At 37.0% G+C, this 20,087-nt stretch overlaps 1 protein-coding gene and 1 long non-coding RNA gene across 5 annotated transcripts in view; one reads left to right on the forward strand and one right to left on the reverse strand.

Annotated features, from left to right (window-relative positions):
- LOC148216659 (uncharacterized) overlaps positions 1–2,678 on the reverse strand; it is a 187,277-nt gene extending 184,599 nt beyond the window's left edge. For both annotated transcript variants that reach the window (XR_015794779.1, XR_015794780.1), the window contains exon 1: positions 2,545–2,678. This is a non-coding gene — a long non-coding RNA (uncharacterized LOC148216659). The remainder of the gene's footprint in view (positions 1–2,544) is intronic.
- Positions 1–20,087, forward strand: part of SPOCK1 (SPARC (osteonectin), cwcv and kazal like domains proteoglycan 1) — a 524,632-nt gene that overhangs the window by 247,733 nt on the left and 256,812 nt on the right. For all 3 annotated transcript variants that reach the window (XM_088133786.1, XM_088133789.1, XM_088133787.1), the window contains exon 4: positions 13,644–13,758. In XM_088133786.1, the coding sequence (XP_087989912.1) occupies positions 13,644–13,758 (115 nt within the window). The remainder of the gene's footprint in view (positions 1–13,643; positions 13,759–20,087) is intronic.

Raw genomic sequence — 20,087 nt, forward strand, 5'->3', positions numbered from 1 at the left:
GTGACTAATTGCTTTTTGTAAAACTCAGGGTGTTCTACACATGTGTTACTGATTTTTTGAATACACATTATAACCACAATAACATCTATACCTGTTGGGGCACCATGCATTTTCTTTCTATCTATGTGACTCAGCATTTGGGTAGATTCGTTTCAGAAGCTTTTAGCAATTACTTACAGTGGGATAATATTCCCCAGGAAACAGTTTTATTATTTTGGCTGAAATCCAGATTCATAAACCTGATAATCTGCTGCCTAATTTTCAGTAAATGATAATGGTCTCAGAGTTATAAATAAGGACTTTTTTTTTTTTCCTTTAAGAGTTACAACTTGCTTGTAGGATTGGAAATTAAATATTCAAATTGTTCATATATTTTCAAGAGATGTAACAATATAAATTAGGACTGCCGAGTGGAATACAATAGCCTCCTGCAACAGCTGTGCAGTACTGGAGACAGAAGTGGCTGGTTTAATGAGCTGATGTCAAGCACTGTGTTGCTGCTCCTGCATGTTCCAAAGCAGATCTTCTAAATCAAAGCTAAAGCACTGCACAGTCCTAGAAATTGCATAACTATAGTAATTTATTCCAGTTGCAGTGGCTGCAGTGATATTATGCTAAGCCATTTTTATGTTAACCATCACTTACTGAGTTATGTCAGTATATTTGGATTCACACATAAGCCATGATTTACCATAATGTCTGAGTTCACACGAAGACAACACCAAAGAGACTGTATTGTGGCTTTGTGTGATATAGGATCCCAGGAAGAGAAAAATGGTTCATATGCAGCACTCTCATATAAATTATGTTTGTTTTATTAAGATGATAAAAATGAGAATCTCAGGAAGTGTGTTTTCTCAGATAATATTCTCTATAAAGAATACATCCAACATCCTCCGTGTAACTACTGGTGATTTCCCAAAAAGTATTTACCCTTGATCAAACTGTGACTTATGTTTTACATATAATGAAGAAGGAGGAATATTTAAAGTCCCAGAAGTATACTCATTGAAAGTAAACAGAAATGAATAATACCAAGCTCTCCTCTTCACTAATTTTTTAAAGATTCTTTTGACTAAAAAAAAAAAAATTGTGGAAAGCTGATCACAGTGCAGAGATGAGGTATCAACCTCTGGTATCACCTCTATTTTCATTTGGGCCATAGGCATTCTTAGAAAATAAAAATGGTAGGTAGCTACATTCCAGTTTTGGAAAGGCAGTAAAGAGCCATGACCTGGATGCAATCACTCCCATTTTCCGTCTGGTAAAGAGTGTGTGTTGTAACTGGCTAGGTCTGATAGCCCTTTTAGTGAATCCCAAACCTTTCTTTCTGGTAGCTGTATTCTAAAGGGTCATGAGTGGCTTCTAAGATGCCCATTGACTACCTCTGATTTAATGTAGTTTTCTTACTCTGTCCAATCTAATCATAGGATTTCTTCATAAGCTTACTTGGATGCATGAATTGGTATAATAGTGAGAGTCCTACCTGAAAATTGGGACCCAGACACACGTTTTGAGATGACACATCTCAAAGAGTAGTATAAATAAATAAAGACACATCACAAGAGTAGTATAAATGTTCTCATGAGAAGCAGAGCCAAAGTCCAACAGTTTAAGTAATTTCTCATTTGTATTCTTTGTTCTTCCTAGAGTTAATAATTGAGTAAACAGCCTACCACTGTCCTTGATTCAAAGCTATTTAGTTTCAAACAGAGTTTGGCTTGAGCTTATCAGGACATGTGGAATAGCTGCCATAGAGAGAGAGATGCATCCTAGAATAAATTAACTCACACAGACAGTAACTAGGACTTAAGGGAGCAAAATGCTACAGATATCAAATTATAGATTATTACTAAAAAGAATAATCTCTGCAACCCTTAGTTAAATGTGTGCATTTAGTACTTGGGGCTGGCTGCAGAAACCTTACCTGGTTTTAGGTTACTAAAAATTCTACAGAGTTATTTTTTGTCAGCTACTTTGATATTAATTGTAGTTACTATATAATGTAATAGTGAAATTAAGTAAATGCTTTATTACATAATATGATTTTCTTCTCAGTAATGAATGGGCTGCAACTACATGTTCAGTTCCAATTTCTAGAAAACATTTCTTCATATAAGAGAAGATTAAAAATTATTCTCTTTGATATATAGATATGAAGTGTCTAAATTTGTAGAAATTTATTCTCAGGAAGCAAGAGGTATTTTTGGACAATAGGATGTATTTGTTTATTTTTAAGTTACAAAGTAACCACTTTTTATACTGCCCACTCAAACAAGTCCAGGAGTTTAAAACAGCAATATAAAATTTCCCTCACCAACACCCATCAACTCCCCACAAAAATTAACCCAATCACTCAAAATATAAAAACATAACCCACAATAGCCACACAGTCACTGCTGGATTATGGGTTAATGTCTGCTTTAAAAAGTGTAATAACTCCTTTCCAGAATGCTAGGAATTTAAATAGGATATCAATGCAGAGATTATTAAAGCACATGAATTCTTGTATCAAAATGAAATGCCACTTTATATATTTCTTACCAGCCTGGTTTTCCTTCTCTCTCATTACTTATTGCAGCTGGGAACCTTTGTCAAGCAGGCTGTCATTATTCAGCATTTTTATCAGACCTGAAAAGCAGATCTGCCCAGTTCTTTTATGGTATCTTGAGCCTGGATATCTACCAGTCCCATTGTATTTCGGCTTTGAATGTTGACTTTGAAAAGTGCCAATGTGAATGATAAGAAGTACATTTTTCCTTAGGACAATCTCTCTAATTTACTGTCATATGCTGTAGTTTATCTAAAGCCAAGTCTGTAACAAGCAGATATTGTTTCAGAAACTATGAAAGGAATATAAGGCAGTCAGTATCTAGCCTATACATATAGAAGGGGCATTAGCAGACAAAATGGAAATAGTAAGAACGGTGGTGGAAAGTCAACTTTTAGTGTTAGACTCTTGAATTTAAGGGAAAATAAAACATGATCACAGTGTGTACCTTGATCTTCAAAAAAACCCCAGTCTTAATAATTTCAGGGTAATAATGCAGAAGGCAAGATTTTGTGGCAGGAAAAGCTCATGGGAGAAGGAGCTCAAGCCCAGTGGGACTTCCTAAAAAAAGGTGATACTGAAAGCATAATCACAAACAATTCTATCAAGGAAAAAAAAAAGCAAAGGAAGTGAGTGTGAGTTCAGAAATGATGTAAGGTATTGAAGGAAATTGCTTATAGTCCATGAAAAATCCTAAGATTGAATGGTATACCAGATGTCTAGAGGCAAAAAAATGTTCTCTCTATCTGCAGAATGGGGAGAGGGAGGATCTAGAGGACTAATATGTCGAAAGGTTGAAGAGTAGATAATAAATCAATCAGGCTATAAAAGCACCTTAAAAATAATGCAATGACTATTAGAAGTCAGAATGGATTTGTCTAGAACAAGTTTTTTTCAGACTAATCTTATTTCATGTTTTGAAATGGTAACTTCCTTAATAGACGGTGGCAGCTTTGCGGGCCAGGGCCTTCTGCAGCAATGGTCACTAGCTTCAAAATGGTGGACATGACTGGGCAAAGCCCTACTCCTTTTTATATGTGTGCAATGCATGTTAAAAAGGGGCAAGTCTTCAATTGCTCTGTCATGCCCAGCATTTTGAAACCATCATTGCAGACACCCTTGGTGTGAATATAATTTTACCTTGATTTCAGCAAAGCATTTAACAAGGTATCCCATTGCATTTTGAATAGCAAGCTATCTCAATATGAGCATGATGACATATTTATTTACTGGATATTGGTTCTAATAGCTGGCATGAAAACTTTAATCAAGGGGCGCTCCACAATGGTTCTTCATCAAACTAGAGTGATATAACAAGTAGGTGCCACAGAGTTTAATCCTGGTCTTGGAATTCTTCAACATTTGTATTCATCATTTCAATAAAAAGCAGGTGATACAAAATTGGGTAGGGAGAGCTATTGTAGTAGCTGATGGGGGGGGGGGGAAACCTTGGCTATGTTGAAGTCAGCTAAAAACAACAGAATTAAATTGCAAATGCAGAGTTCTCTACTTAGGGTATGGGTACATAATGGCCTTCCAGAGGTTATTGAAATACAATCCCCAACAGCTCCAGTCAGAATGGCTAGTATGTACTTCAGCAACATCTGGAGGACCATATTACCTAGAGTTAAGAAAAACATGTACAAGTATAGGATGAGGGATATCTAGTTTTTTAAGACTGTGTGTGAAAATGATCCTGGTACTGAAGTAGATCACAAGACAAATACAAGTTAGCAGTGTGACATTGTTGCCAAAAACTTTTTAAAAAAATCAACGTTAGGATCCATCAACAGAAAGTGTAATTTCCAAATCATAGAAAGTAATAGTCCCAATATATTCTGTATTAGTGAGATCCACCTCAGGTGCTATGCCCAATTTTGAGTGCCAGATTTTAAGAGTAAGCAACTGAAAACAGGCGCAAATAATCAACATGAGGTTGCTTGGGTATTTGGAAACAAAATCTCAGGGGATTTAGGGAGAGGAAACTGGATATGTTTAGCCTTGAGAAAAGATGACTGAAGGAGTATGTGATTATTCTTTTCAGGTATCTCAAGGGGAACTTCACTGAAGAAGGTCATGACCTGTATTTTATCATCTCAAAGTACAGGACATGGAATAAGTTACAGGAAGGAAGGTTCTACTTTGAATGTTAGGAAAAACTTCCTAATGGCAGTAATAGTTTAACAATGGGACCAATTACTGAGGGATTGGAAATGTTTTGTAGAAACTGGACAACCACTTGGGTGGGATTGCTTAATTTGGATTCTTGCACCAAGCACTGGGTTGAACTTGGCCTAAAAAATCCTTCTGAGGATTCTAAGATTGTCCATATTTTAAGAAACTTTTTTCTCCTAACCAGGATAATGTCAACATTTTCTACACTGAGTTCTTCATAGGATCCATTCACACAAAAGCAAGTTGTTGAAAAGGATTACCTTTTATGTCATCACATATCAGGCTACATTGATATGTGTATGTCTGTGCAACTTTAGGAGTTGATTAATACAACTTTATGCGTATATTCTGATTAATTCAGCACTCTGGGATCATGATATATCAGAGAAATGACAATTTTACTGTGAAGAAATTTAAAGCTACATTGAGTGAAGGGTGGATCTGCATAGATCATGAATACATTATTGAATCATATAAGAGAATAATAAATGGAGCTAATTACTATTAAAACCAACTTTTTTTTTTTCCTTACTAGCCATCATTTTCACTTTCTATAATTTCTCTTCATAACATTTGCATTTGATGAAACATAGGACAGACATCAGTATACAAAATTCAGGCCTAATTTGTAGATCAGAAGAGACAACCTAATCTCCAGGTGTTTTGGACTACAATTTCTTTCTCATTAGACAAGCTGACTTGGGTAATCCAAAATATTTAGATATCTCTGATTCTGCTATAGAGTCCATATATGGTTGGGCAACCTGTGACCTTTGAGGTAGGAATTACAGGAACAATATAGGATAAACCTTAGAATAGAGTTCACAAAGTTTTAAAAATAAAGAAAATACCCAATTTTCCTCGCCAAACAAACAAAAAAAAACTTGGGAAAAGAAATAGAAGATCCTGACCATGTGTACGATGTGACCATAGCCAATACATGATGTCCATGCCCATTGCAACTTTCATCCACAAAAAGAAATAGAGCACCAACTTGTCAGAAACAGTTGTCCATCCTCCTCAACTTAAGGGACAATTATATTTTCATATGGCTTTTTATGGCTTACACATGAATCTCTGTGTTTCTGACAAGATTGCTGAGTAAATTTCATCCTCTGTTAGGAAAAAGGCCAATTGCTCAGATGGTTCCTCAAGAAGAGCTTAATGTTTAGAAACTGTATGATCCTTAAAATGCAACAGCCATTTGGGAAAAATGAATTCTCACTTATCACCTTTCCCGACTAAAGGGCCTTCTTACGATCTGCATATGAAAGTTTGTGGAAACTGTTTGGAGGCAGAAGGAGAAGAGAGATAGATAGCTCTAAGGGCATTTTGGTGTGCAAGTATCTCTTTCTGAGGATGGAATACATGGTAGCAGGCAGTTGCTAGGATTACAGTTATTGTCTCCCTTTATTGATGCTATATTCTCATGTTTTTAAATAATTGAAATGTGTCTATGAAATTGCCTCTGAAAGCCCACTTGGCATCCAGTAGGAGAACATTAATTCCACAGGGAGGTCAACGTTACTAGACTGTCGCATACTACAGAAACATACTTTTGCTTTTGAATATTAATGGTACTTACAAAAGACTAGTATTGAAAATGAAGGGTGTTCACATAATGTCATTTTACTTTTAATAGACCTTTTAAATAACAGCTTTACTGAATGTTTGTGAGGTTGGATTGATTTTAAAAAATAAATAAAACAGTGGCTGTGAAGCAAAATCAAGTAAATAAATCACCTTGCAAGGACATTATAAAGTTCTGTTGAAATGTACATCCATTCCAGAAAGCCTTTGGGAGTATTTATTTATTATCACCCTCACATGGATGAAGAATAAATTTTGTTGTGCTATTTAACACATAACCTAGAGCTACAGCATAGTCCTATGCTCCAACTCTCCAATGGATTTCTACCATCTGAATGTGAGAGTTTTTCTCTCAGTTCATATGTCTTCTTTTATAGTCATGACCCATAAGTATAAAATATAATAGAAAAGTCTCTCAACCACTATTATTAGTTCTTGTCCCACAGAGTTCAGTACTGTTAAGTTATAGCTTTATGTGGCAGCCAAGGAGGAGTGGGCAAAACAGTCTATATTATTCCCTAGCAAAACGGTCTGCTCTCTCGTCATAGGAAAAGGGATTCATAAGACATGCAGTTTTATAATGCAGCTTATGTGTGTTGTGCATGCAGACATACATATACATACATGCATATTTCAACGTGCTGTTGCTGAGGATGAGACGTACTCGTTGGTGTTTATTTCCTAATTATTTCAAGAGCTCTGGGAAGAGCTACAGAGGATTTATGGATTTAATAAAAGGCTTAGGAAGTTATGAATAATAAAAGGTCAGCTGGAAAACAATGAAAGAAGAGACACTCATAATGGGCGCATTTCACTTTTTAATGTTGAAGTCAGATAGTTTGAATTAATTATTTTAGATAGAAATTTGAAACATGTAACATAGGTGACCTTTTCTTGTCTTTGAGCCATGGTACCACTCAGTAGGTTTTGGTAGACAGAAAAACTGTTATCAGTGAGTTGCTGACCTTGCTTCCATCCTTGATATATTTGTGATTTTTTCTGGTGGCTGCCATCAGATTTTAGATATTTATCTGGTTCTATTCAGTGAGATCTCCTTGACAAGGCAAGCTGTATATTTGAGCTGAAGGGTGAGAAAAGTTGACACTTTGGGAGGCACAACTGAATGTTATGGTCCTACGTCCCACCCACCTCCTTATGACTTCCTGATAGGAGTTATATAGCAGAAATGTTCCCTTGTCCTTTCTCCCAGCAAAATGGGAGTTGCCTAGGAGGCCTTGAACCACCATATGTGACTCATTCTTTGCACAGTGTAGCTGTTCTGGGAAAGAATGACTGTCTGATCTATTGCTTTTGAATCAGAAAAGGGAATCAAAGTATTTGCCAAGCCAAGAGATACTAAAGATTTTATTGTGAACTTTTCTGAATACCCCTCTACAGCTGCTGAATGGAACTGAAGTTGTGAGGAGTTTTATTGGTTGTGACAGGCAGGAATTGGTTGAAAGACAGATACAATGATGGGTATAGAGCCAACCCCACAGAGGCTGTCCTTGTATAAGATATATACAAAAACAGCTATGAAGGATTCCTTAAATCCCAGTCATTTGTTTAAATGGGCAGAGAGGGGAATCCAAAGCTGAAGTGGCTCTCCCATGAGAAAATACTGCAAAAGGATGGGTCTCCTTACCTTTGAAAAAAAGATGAGTGAGAATGTGAATATGGATATGGATATGGAAACTTACATATGTGTGGAAAAAATGCCAGAAAAAAAAATCTTTACAAATAATTGGAACAGCAAAACGTGCAGTTCCACATACTTAAATTGTGGAATGTGCTACCTCAAGACGTTGGCAATGGCTACTAATTTTAAAATGGGAGTAAACCAATTTATGAAAATAAGGCTAGCAGTGATGGCCACTGGGCACAATGGGTATGTATTTTCACCCATAACAAAGATAGTATTTCTCTCAAAATCAGTTGCTGGGAGCAAGAACTAGATGTTATTGTGCTTGGCAGTTGCATGCTGTTTTTTTTACAGGGATCTGATCAGCCCCCACGGCAACAGAATACTGTGCTCGATATGTCCTTGGCCTGATCCAGCACAGTGATCTAATGTCCCTAAAGTCTTCTGTACCTTACACGTACAGAGTTGTCTTCAGGGCCTCAGTGGACTGAAATGAGAAAGCTGAATGGAAAGCAACCAGTCACAGATTAAGGTCTGATACTGGAACAGAGAACACAATGTAGCTAATGGCTTTTGTCTAAAATATTGAGGAAGCCATTCAAGGGCTCTGACTCCTTGCCTATTTAAGACTGAAACGAAGATTGGCATGAAAATTACTATGGATTGGGATTTTTGCATTTAAATAAAGCGGGGGGAGGAGGGCTGTCATGTCCTGGGTGCATATAGAACAGACTTCTCCAATGTATGCTTAGAATATAAAGGGACTAAAACTTGCAATATTTCCCAGCCAGCTTTCCTTGTGCTTTCCTTTATTCTACAAATAAATGCTTGTCTACAGATATTAGAGAACGGTTCTGTTCTGACTGGGTCTGACTGATCATGTATCTTATGGTGACATACACAAGTCCCTCCTAGAGACATTATGGCCTCTTTGAAGGCAGTAAAGATATTAATGGGGGAAAAAAACTTATATGGATATGGGGGAGATGAATTAATGAAATCTTAGCCTGGTGAAGTGGTAAAGTGCATTTCTTTTGCGTGAGATGGCAAAATTTATTTTATTCTTTTTCATAAGAGTGAAAGATAGAAAAGAAATTGTAGTGAGCCATGTATCATAGCATGGATAGGCTGCCATGCCATCTCATAATAGCACTTATCTGCATTGCTGAGCAAGGTCTGCCTGAATAATTGTTTTAGCTCTTGTTTTTCCACTTCTTACTCTGCATATAAATTTGTGAATGTTCATGTCAGAACTTTCACACTCACTGTTTTCAGTTATAAGAAGTAGGATAACAAAATTCAGGATTTGTTTCTCTTTCATTTTATTCCCATGGGTCTTCTTCCCCAACAGATAATGAACATCTGCTCCTACAAACTGATTAATGGAGAGTGATTTATTATTAGCATATTACAGAAAATATGTCTTAGGTTCTGTCATAGGTGGGGGAGAAGGGTGTAAGTTATTGTTTTATATATCTGTATCCTAGCATAGTCCTTCAAGGTGTAAAGTACCAGTTAATATCAATCCTAAGAAAAGTAGAGCATTATTCTTTGCTTCTGTCAAGGCATATTCCAGGCTATTTGACCAACTTGCTAAGGAGATATAATTTAAGTTTGTTCTCAGCTTTGCAAATCAGTTTTTATACTTACTTGTCCAGTAGAACATGTACCAACCAGTATGCAATTGAAAGAAATGTTCAGTGCCTCCAAAGACTGTGGAGACATGGCTTTGTTACTTATTAGTTTTAATAGTTGCATGGAAAGTGTTTACCAACAATATACTCCAATACTAAATACTAGAGATTTAAGATACTAGAAATAAATAACAGGAAGGGCTTGTGCATTTATCAAAGTTATATGGCTGCATGTTGATTGAAACAGAGTGCAGAAGAAGATGTGTAGTTTTTTAAAGTGTAGAAACCACTAATTTTGCAACCAAGCATCTAAGGACTCCTTTCTTCATTGTTATTACATATGCCAACAATGGTAGATTTAAGATTGTGGTGGTTTTTACAATTATTTATATTCCATTGTCAATTATATAAATCTAATCAAAACATTGTACAAGCAATATCAACAATCATAAATAAGAACAACAATGACCACATCTGTTCCATCCATCCCACAGGAAGCTGGGGTTAATGGTCCTGTGGAGTTATATTGTGGAAGATAGAGTTTCTCAGAGCAGACTTGACATTTATGTCCACAACCAACAACTGCCCAGCTTCAGGGCTGAAAACTACAAGGCAAAAACTCCATTAAACCATGGGTGGTGCAGAGGAGGAAAAGAACCAGAACTAAACTGGAGTGGATATAAGAAGTAGCTGCATTTTCATGCTGATGGAGGGCAATCAACTGTCTGAAGTGCTTTCATCCTAGTATGGAGTGAAAGGTGTTATCCAGCTGTGCTGTGTTCTGTGTCTGAGATCCTTAAGTCAAGTATGATCCGAGAGTCTATTTAATCCAGTGTCTGTGAATCACTGCCAAGTTCTTATCAGTAGACCTCACAGGTATAGAGGGAAAAGTCGAGCTGAAAAAGGCTTCTGGCATAGTTTTCACTAGCCTGCCTTCGTCTAGTTTTGTTATTGTATCTGTCTTCAGTCAGAATGTGGTCTAACAAGGATGGAAGGTCTAACAATGTTTGAATGGCTTTTATATGCATCTATCTTAGTCTTACTTCCTACACTAATATGCAGATTGGAATACAGTAATGCATCAATTTTAACAATTCCCTAAGTTTTGTGATGTATATTAGTGAAAAGTGCATATATTAAAAACTTGTAGATGATTCTAAAAGTGGAATTGAATGAAACTGCTCAAATAATGCAAATATTTTAAAATATAAAACCACCAGATTTGGCCATATGTACAACTTAATAGTGATTCCCAATAGTAGACTAATGGATTAAATGAATCTTTAGTTCAATTATGTTAACTCAGGCTTCCCCAATCTGTTGTCCTCCATATGTGTTGGGACTACAACCCCCAGAATTCCGAACCAACAAAGCTAACACATCTGGAGTGCAGCAGGTTGAGCTAGCTGATTTTTAAGAAACTTCATCTTACTTTTTAGTGTAATTATACTGCACATGAGAGCAGTATAGCCTCTAGATGCTGCTTTTGCTGCTACTGAGGGGTATGGAATAATTATAGAAATTATTTATGATTAAAGACATAAATTAAATCTCCCTTGTTTATTCTTGTTTATTAGACCTCAGAGTTGACTTCCAATATTAGAAAATAAAGGAATTTAGTCTAAATGATAATGTGAGCACTTGTGTATTGCAGATTTTAGGACCCTTGTTACTGTGTTGATCCACCAGCCATAGAGGTGCATGTAACAGCTGATTTGAAAGACCCGATTATTCTGATGTATGTAAAACAGGGTGGTTTAATCTACCCAATCTGGATTGGGTTACTTGCATTGCAATTTAGATAGCCAGGGACAGTGTTGGCACCAAAGTACAACTTCTTAAAGCAGCTGCATCTTTTCCTGGGATTGTGTCACCGCCCTTTGCAGATGCAGAAAGATTCTGGGAAGGATGTGTTTGGTTTATGGAGTTGCAGACAAGTGCTACATATGCACCCCTGTATGCTCTGAAGCCCAATTTTGCCTTCACAGCAACAACCCTGCTGAATGTACAATATCAATGTCTAAGCAGCAAACTTAGACTAGGTTCCAGTCCCTATTCAATATATGCAAGGGACTCTGTGTTATGAAATAATTTAGATGTTAACAGCTTAGATGGCTAGTAAACTACTGACTGATTACATGCCATCAAGTCATTGTCGACTCTTACTGATCACATAAATAGATTTTCTCCATGATGATCTTTCTATAACCTGGTCCTTCAGCTCTTCCAATGGTGCTCCCATTGCCAATGTAACTGAGTCCATCTACCTTGCTGTTGGTCATCCTTTTGTTCTCTTTCTTTCCTTCTTTCCCACATTAGAGCCTTCTCCAGAGAGCTAGGTCTTTGCATAATGTGTCCGAAGTAGGCATTATTTATTTTCTAACATCTGTGTTGGTTGGGAGGTTGGGTTCTGTGAAATGAGTAGTTGCCATTCTTTGGCATTGTCCCATTTAAAAAATATTTCAAGAAGATGCTAATGTATCTTTTCATTTCAGACCCATCCCTGCTGACATGCTTCTGTTCTTGTTTGCATTCATACTCTATACCCTAAAGGTGTAGCATAAGCTAAATGAACCATTTTTATATTAAGCCTGCGATTATAGTATTGGCAAAACTTCAGTGGTTGCTTGTAGCCCTAAATGACATTTCTTAGATGTGACAATATTTTTATTCCTACGTGTTGGAAAAAATCCAAATCAATAGTAATTTTTCTTTCTCTAAAATCAAAATAGCAGGCCAAGTTTTCAGTACAATATGATTTTAATTCCTCCAAATCGACAACAATGTACTGCTACAGTGTACCATAAAGATAGTATTGTAACACAAAGGTAATTAATTGTGTTTTATCAGTGAATACAGTATCATCCATGAGTGTACCTATACAGAAAAATTCAAAGATAATTTCCAAATGAAAGGTAATTTTTTAAGTGTAATTGCAGTAAGGATAACATTCCCATTCCTTTCTAGCATTTGTTTGTCATGCTAGCACTAGCTGAAACTGGCATGCTATGTTTTTGTTGATTTCAGAGTTATGTTGGATCAATAGAGGAAAATCATATATTCTAGTAACACAATATTGCTAAACTTCACGCAGGGCTCAGGAATTGCTGTATGTCCTGTTGCACAATAGTAATCATTAAATATCTTGTCAGGTAATTGTTATTTCAATAGATATAGCAACATTTGGATGCAGACCAGAATTCCATGCATGACAGGCTTGAGATGTTCCATGTAGCATTCCTCTTAATTAAAATTAGTTAAAAGCAATTCTAATATGCAGAAGCATAGAAAACTGAACAGCGGAACTGATAAAATGTCTCCTGCAATTTTGGCTAAGGGAGGTGATAAATGAGAGAATTTTTCTTCATGCCAAATCTATATTCTTTTTTTTTTTAAGTAACATGTATTTTGTTTATCTATTCTTCAGGATTAATACACCTGTGTCCACGTTAGTTGCAATCTAGATAACCATTGACTCTTCGTTCTTTCATATATGTTGGCAATAATTACACATAGCTGTTCCTAGATAGTAGTATTGGGAGGAGGACAGCAACTAGGATATTGCAGCTACTAAAGCTCCGGACTGAAAGCTAGTTTGGTGTAGTGGCTAAAGGTAACAGGCTAGAAACCAAGATACCATGAGTTCTAGTCCTGCGTTAAACATGAAACCAGCTGGGTGACTTTGGACCAGTCACTCTCTCTCAGCCATAAGAAAAAGGCAGTGGCAAGCCACTTCCGAAAATTTTGCTGAAAGAACCGCAAGGATTTGTCCAGGAGGTTGCTAGGAGTAAAATGTGACCTGAAGGCACAATATAAAGCACAGGGCTTGCTTAATGTCATAAATAATTGGTTCTAAAGTTCATTGGATGACCTTGATCAACTGACCCTATCTGAACATCATCCATCACACAGAGTGGTGAGGTTTAAATGGGGTAAATATTTTAGAGCATTTCACAAATAGCTGAAAAGTGCTTTTGATTTCTAACTCAATATTTTGACTAATGAACAGAGGAGTAAGTTTCTAAACTTCTTTATATCTTGTTTTTGATAGCTCTTGACCCATCTAAAGATCCATGTTTGAAGGTAAAGTGCAGCCCTCATAAAGTGTGTGTCACTCATGACTACGAGACAGCCATTTGTGTAAGCCGCAAACAATTGGTACACAGGTAAGCTGTGATTTATGGTTTCAGCTAAGTATCTTTGTTCAGAATAATATCCCAGATTTCAGCCTATCTGGGTGATAATATTATGTGGGGAAGAGAGAGACTAAAGGGATGCTCCCCTGCCACTGAAAACTGATTTACCTCATGAAAACTGCTACAGTGCTAAGCCCTGCTAAGGCTTTCTATATTGGTCTTGTAGCTTATTGCCTCCCCAGTACCGCTACTCTGAAACACGGAGACACATTGTGTCAGTGATCATTTCTGGAAGGTGAAAAATATTTGCCTGGGAGTGGACGTACATTTGGGTGTTGAGCAGAGCTATGTGTTGAGATATTTTCTACCCTCAACAAATGATTACCAGTGAAACGTGCTGTTTGCAGCAAGCAAAGAGGTCAATGAAATGTCATCACTTCTGGCTCAGTTCTGCTTTCAAGTACATTTTCTCAATGAAAGAAGCTTCTAGGCATAATATGGAAAACTTGCCAGAGGTCGCAAGAACGGAACTCCCATTGTAGTTCCTATTCCCTATATCGATGCAAAACATCTGAGGCCTTTCTTACATACCAAAAAGGCAAATTCACTGAATAAACGTTCTGTGTGTTTATGAGCATTGTACACACAGGCATATTAAAAGGTTTGGCTAAGTTCCCAGATAAAGTATCTGCCTCTCTAAAGTAGAGATCAGAGCTTTCAGTTGACATATGGCACATAGGTGTCTCATTTTCAGCAATGAGAGAAAAAAAAAAAAAAAGCAAAATGTGTGTGGCAACATCACAGTACAAATCCCAGCTCTTTGTACTTGTGTCCTGATGTCAGAGGAAAGCACATAAGTCTTGGGGTTTGTGCACATTTCATCATTCCCCTCCATTTGTGGAAATCTATGATGGGGCAGCCTGCAGCACTGACAACTACATTTATCTGGAGAAGTGGGACTACTATTTCCTCTTGTCAGTTCCCTATGGCAAATAAAAGTGGTAAAATAATTTCTTGTGAGCATGCAAAATATCTCCATCACTCCTAATCTTCAGGGTATCTGATTTTCACTGCATCTAAAAAGAAATTCAGGAGGGAACAATGTTGCGTTCATTTCTAGTCCTTGCCTGAACTGGGAGTTTGGGTGTTACAAAGCCATATCTTTATGCCCTGTTTAGGCTTTCTGGATTGGATTTTAAATGTATGTTATCATTTATTGTTTCCATGCATTCAGTGTTCTTTTTAGAAGCTCTATTTGCATTTTCTTTTAAGATGCATTACCATAAAGCCTATAAAATTGAGCAATGCATCACTCATCTACTTTTTATCTCCTATAAATCTCCACGTCTCCCTCTTTTATGGTCACAGTTTGTGAGAATATTAAGAATTGGGTTGAATCCAACTATTCATTTGGGGATAATTTTTAATAAATTCATTGTCTGATTTTTGTCAATTTATACCCAAGACAAGGTCAAATATGGTATGATTCTTGAGCAGTTCTTTTTTTCTCTCTCTCTCTAAATAATGTATATAGAATGCCACTGATACTTCAAGTATGAAAAGAATCTATATTCTTTTCTTGACAATGTACTATAACTTAATGACATTTGAGAATGGTAACTAATGTGTTAGATGATAAAAATGGGGAAAAAGAGGGCAGGCAATAAAAACTAGAAAAAGAGGAGAGAATGGTGAAAAATGAAATGAAAAGAGTTTTATTGTGTGAAAGGCCAGGAATTTTGGAAATCCCTTTATCAAGGCACAGCTAAAGCATTTTGGCATGAATCTCTGTTTGATTAGATTTAAAGTCAATTTGGTCTAGTATTCATTTTCTAACAGCAGAAAACCAGAGACTTACAAAAGCCCACTAATATATCTTGCTAACAGGCTTCTTCTATTGTCATTTTTCAACTCCTAGCAATAGTTTTCCATTGATAGAATGCTATGAACCCAAACATTCTATGGAACCATAATTATTTTTAGCAATTATAATCCCATAAATTTGTCTAATCATTGTTTGAAGGCATTCAAGTCAAATGCTTTCTTTAATCATTTCAAATTCTCATTCCATACACTTTCATTAGTTCTGGATTTTAATTCAAGTCAGAAAGTCAGGGGATTTTCACCACACCATGCATAATGCTATACATATTTATTTAACATTCATGATCCTATGAATAGAAGTTAACATCAGGAAGGGAATTAGCTATAAGTAAAAAAGTGTGGCTCTAAGAACACTTTGACTATTAAAGATTGAAAGCATTCATGGGCAATGAAATTTGGATTCAATTATCCAATGATGAAATTCCATTGAATTACTGTTTTTTAAAAAAATAAATTGAATTCAGTTCAACTTTCTCTAAATCCTAATATTTAGGTAACAGTTTTTATGACATTACCTCACCAATTCCAGGCTGTTTGTGAATTTTCAGGTTTTCTGTGCATTTAAGGTATAACATCATGGTCACAGAAGATACTTCTATTTAATCTCCTACTAGTATCACTCTAAAATTTGTTGTGAACTAGTTCTTTTTATTTCTATATTATGAATGAATGTAGTAGTACATAAGCAAAGTAGAATTATTATTTGAACTGGTTGTCATTTATTTTACAAAAGTAATTTTAGCATAAACATCCTTTTTTTTTTAATCATCCATAGGGAAAAGAACTGTTGACAAATAAGCCATTAGTCTAGTTTACTAATTTCTCTTTAATGGGAGGTGGATTGTTTTTAAATGAAGTGTACACATTTAAAAAATTTAAATAGGGAAAAAGATGAATAAAAGGTTGATTACAATTTCAAGTGGGAAATATTAACAATTACAGCAGAATTGTACAGAATTCTATACAGAATGTTATGATCAAAAACACACCCTTTTTACAAGAGGGAAAAGTAAGAAGCTAAGTACCTTTAGGCTTGTAGGAGTGGAAATGTTCTATTAATGAAACATGATGAACTTATGTGCAAACAAATCAGAAAATACATTGTTGTCAATTTTAACAGTGCAGAAATATTATAAAAATAACTGATATTTTCTTTTTCTTGTATTTCAATTTATCCCAAAATATCATTTATCCTACTTTGCAAAGTACACATCAGTGTTAGTTTATGTTCTTTTAGCATATTTTTATCATCTGATTCTTAGTCTTAGATACTGCTTATTGATCTGGACAAGTTTTATTTATTTCAGAATTATTTAGTAGTTTGTTTTTTAATCATACCTAGGTATCACCTAGGGTGAAATAATAAACTTTATTTATTTATTCAGCAACTTTAAATGGCTGCCCATCTTGCAAACAACTCTAATCAACTAAGTCTGCACTTCAGTTAAGTCACTAAATTTATTCCATAATTCTGGTGTTCCAGGTGGTGCCTTATTCACTTCATCTTTTAGTAGCAGGAATAAAACCATATAAGTCCCTTTTCAGGAGAAACATGCATTAGTGTCTATTTTCAGACAGATTGTGAGACTTCATAAAACACCAATAAAAAGCTTTTTTTATTAAATATACACTAACATTCTAACAATGAACATTAAGCATTCATTGTGTTTAGGGAAGGTAGAAAGATTGCACCTGATGCAATAACACTGACATTTTCTTGACTTATAAAAGGTTGAACAAACTTCATATTCCATTAATTTATGGTTTGAAAACATTGCTATTAACATCATAAAATAAACATCACCAAGTAGCTCCCAGAATGAACATCAAGACCTTCGTAACACAATCCTGACGCTCACCATCTTACATTTTATTTATTCCCAGGATACCTATCTCTGCACTACCTGGCTTTTTAAAAAGCAAAACAACACTTTATAATATTATTTCTTCTAGAATCTAGGCTGGCCAGGCATGACTCATTGAGGCTAATCTTAGAAATAGGAACTAATGTAAAATGGATTAAAGAATAAATAAATAAAATAAGAGGAAATGGTGCAAAAAAGATTGCAATATTAAGCACATAATGTAACACTAGAAGAACTATTAGAAGCTTAAAAGCAATATCTTCAGTCTGAGCAAATGAGCAACAAACTAGCAAATAAGGTAATACTGGGTAAATAAGTGAAAGTGATGCACATTAAGGCATGGAATCTTAGCTTCCCATTTACAGGGAATGGACCTGAACTCGGGAATGCTACAATGGTAGTGCAAATTTCAATCTTGTGTATTGGCTATGAAAAGATAGTTAATGGGAGGTAGGCAGAATTCTGAAAGCATTATAGTGCATATATACAAATTATGGAGCGGCTGCATAACATAGTGGTGACAGCACCACTCTTTGACACAGGAGACAGGGTTTGAATCCCAGCTGGTGCCTATCTTACCAGTAGTGGTCCTTGGGCAAAGACCCCCTAACGCTTTACCTGCCTGCCTCAATTATGAGAGTGACACAAACTAAGAAAGTCATGCTGGCTCAGGCATCGCCTGTATTAACAAGGTCCACGCCAGATGTTTGGGAACCAGGACAATCTGACGATAAGTGGGCTACTGAAACAAACCATGAACGAGTCGAGAACTTGGAATTGATGGAATGCTACTACAACAGTAGGCCTAATGAGAGGGAATATATGAAATGTATGAGGGAACTATGGATGGACAGAAGACCTACATCCACACTAACTGAGAAATACTGTAGCTAGTTACCCAGTGCTTCAAGATAGTGAAAAGGAAGCTGGTCTCACAACTTGAGATAGACCAACTCCACATTACATCCTGGACTCAAGAAGACCCAGAAGAACAACTGGATGTGCTGCCAAAACCTGAAGCTGGAACGTTACTGCCACCCCCTCCATTACAGAGCACAGCAGCTGATGTGAGGCATAAGATCATGAATAACCAGCTACAATCAACCCTCAGGCCTGATTACCAAGGCTCAGTGGAGAAGTACCATCAGATAGTATGTTGGAAGATGCCAATAGAGCCCTCATGACAGTCCCTATTACCACCATAACTCAAACCAATGAACTGGAATACGTTACAGCTGCTGTAATCCTGGAGATGCTTGGCTACACAATTAAGAATAGCAGTACATACCTCCCCTGGACAATGAGGTTGGAGGCTAAAATCAAGGCAACTCAGAGAGAAGTTAGTCAGCTGGTGGAACAACAGAAGGATGTGGAGATTAAGGATGAGACTTGGTTATTGAAAAAATACAAGGGCCTGCTTCCACCTGAAGCCCTAGAGACTGCTAAACAAAGGCTCACAGCACTAGCTACCAGGCTAAGGAGATACACTAGAGAAGCAGAGGCCAAGAAGATAAATGCCCTGTTCTCCAAAGAACCATCCAAGTTGTGCTCCCAACTGCAGTACAACAACACAGTAACAGCAGAGCCACCAACAACAGAAACTGAATAGTACTGGAAGAACATATGGGAGAAAGAGAACACACATAACACCAGTACAAAGTGGCTACAGCACCTAAAGCAGACCACAACAATTTCCCACAACAGGAACCAGTCACCATCACAGTAGCAGACATCCAACAGTGGGTCACGAACATGAGTAGCTGGAGTGGCAGGTCTGTACATGATCCAAACCTACTAGCTAAAGAAATGCCTAGCAGCACAGATGAACCAACTGCTAGCAGCAGACTCCCATTCAGATTTCCCAGAATACAAGGAAAGACATGAAATACCCCCACAAGGGAACAGCACTATCTAACTGCCAGGAAATAACCTGCCTCCCCACAACATGGAAAGTCCTATTCGGCATCATAGCCACCAAGCTACAAGACTATATGGGCCAGTACATAAGCACAGCTCAGAAGGGCATTTGGAACAACAACAGAGGCTCAAAACACCAGTTGCTCATAGATAGAGCAGTTGCCTGAGACTCAAGGTCTACACAGACCAATCTGAGCACACCCTGGGTTGATTACAGAAAGCCCATAACTCAGTGCCACACACTGTGAATGCCTGGTGCTATACACGGTTAACAGGACACTAAGGACTTTCCTCAAGAACTCAGTGGGACTATGGAAGACAACACTGGTAGTCAAGTCAAGACAGCTCACACAAGTGGCCATCAAGTGATTCACTGTCCCTGCTGCTGTTCTGCATAGGCTTGAATCCCCTCAGCCAGATAATCACAAGGACTGGATATGGATACAAGTTCAAGAGGAGAACTGCCATCAGCCACCTCCTCCACATGGATGACATCAAGCTGTATGCTAAGAGTGAACGAGACATCGACTCACTGATCCACCTGACACGGATCTACAGCGAGGACATTGGGATGTCATTCAGACTGGAGAAGCGTGGCAGGATGATAGTAAAGAGAGGGAAGGTAGTTAAGACTGATGGGTTGGAACTACCAGCATATAGCAGACCTACAGACCAGCTACAAGTACCTTGGTA

Source organism: Python bivittatus, unplaced genomic scaffold (assembly GCF_059951505.1).
Source record: "Python bivittatus isolate LINGU-HERP-01145 unplaced genomic scaffold, Pbiv_v1 ctg000080_np1212, whole genome shotgun sequence".
NCBI lineage: Eukaryota > Metazoa > Chordata > Lepidosauria > Squamata > Pythonidae > Python > Python bivittatus.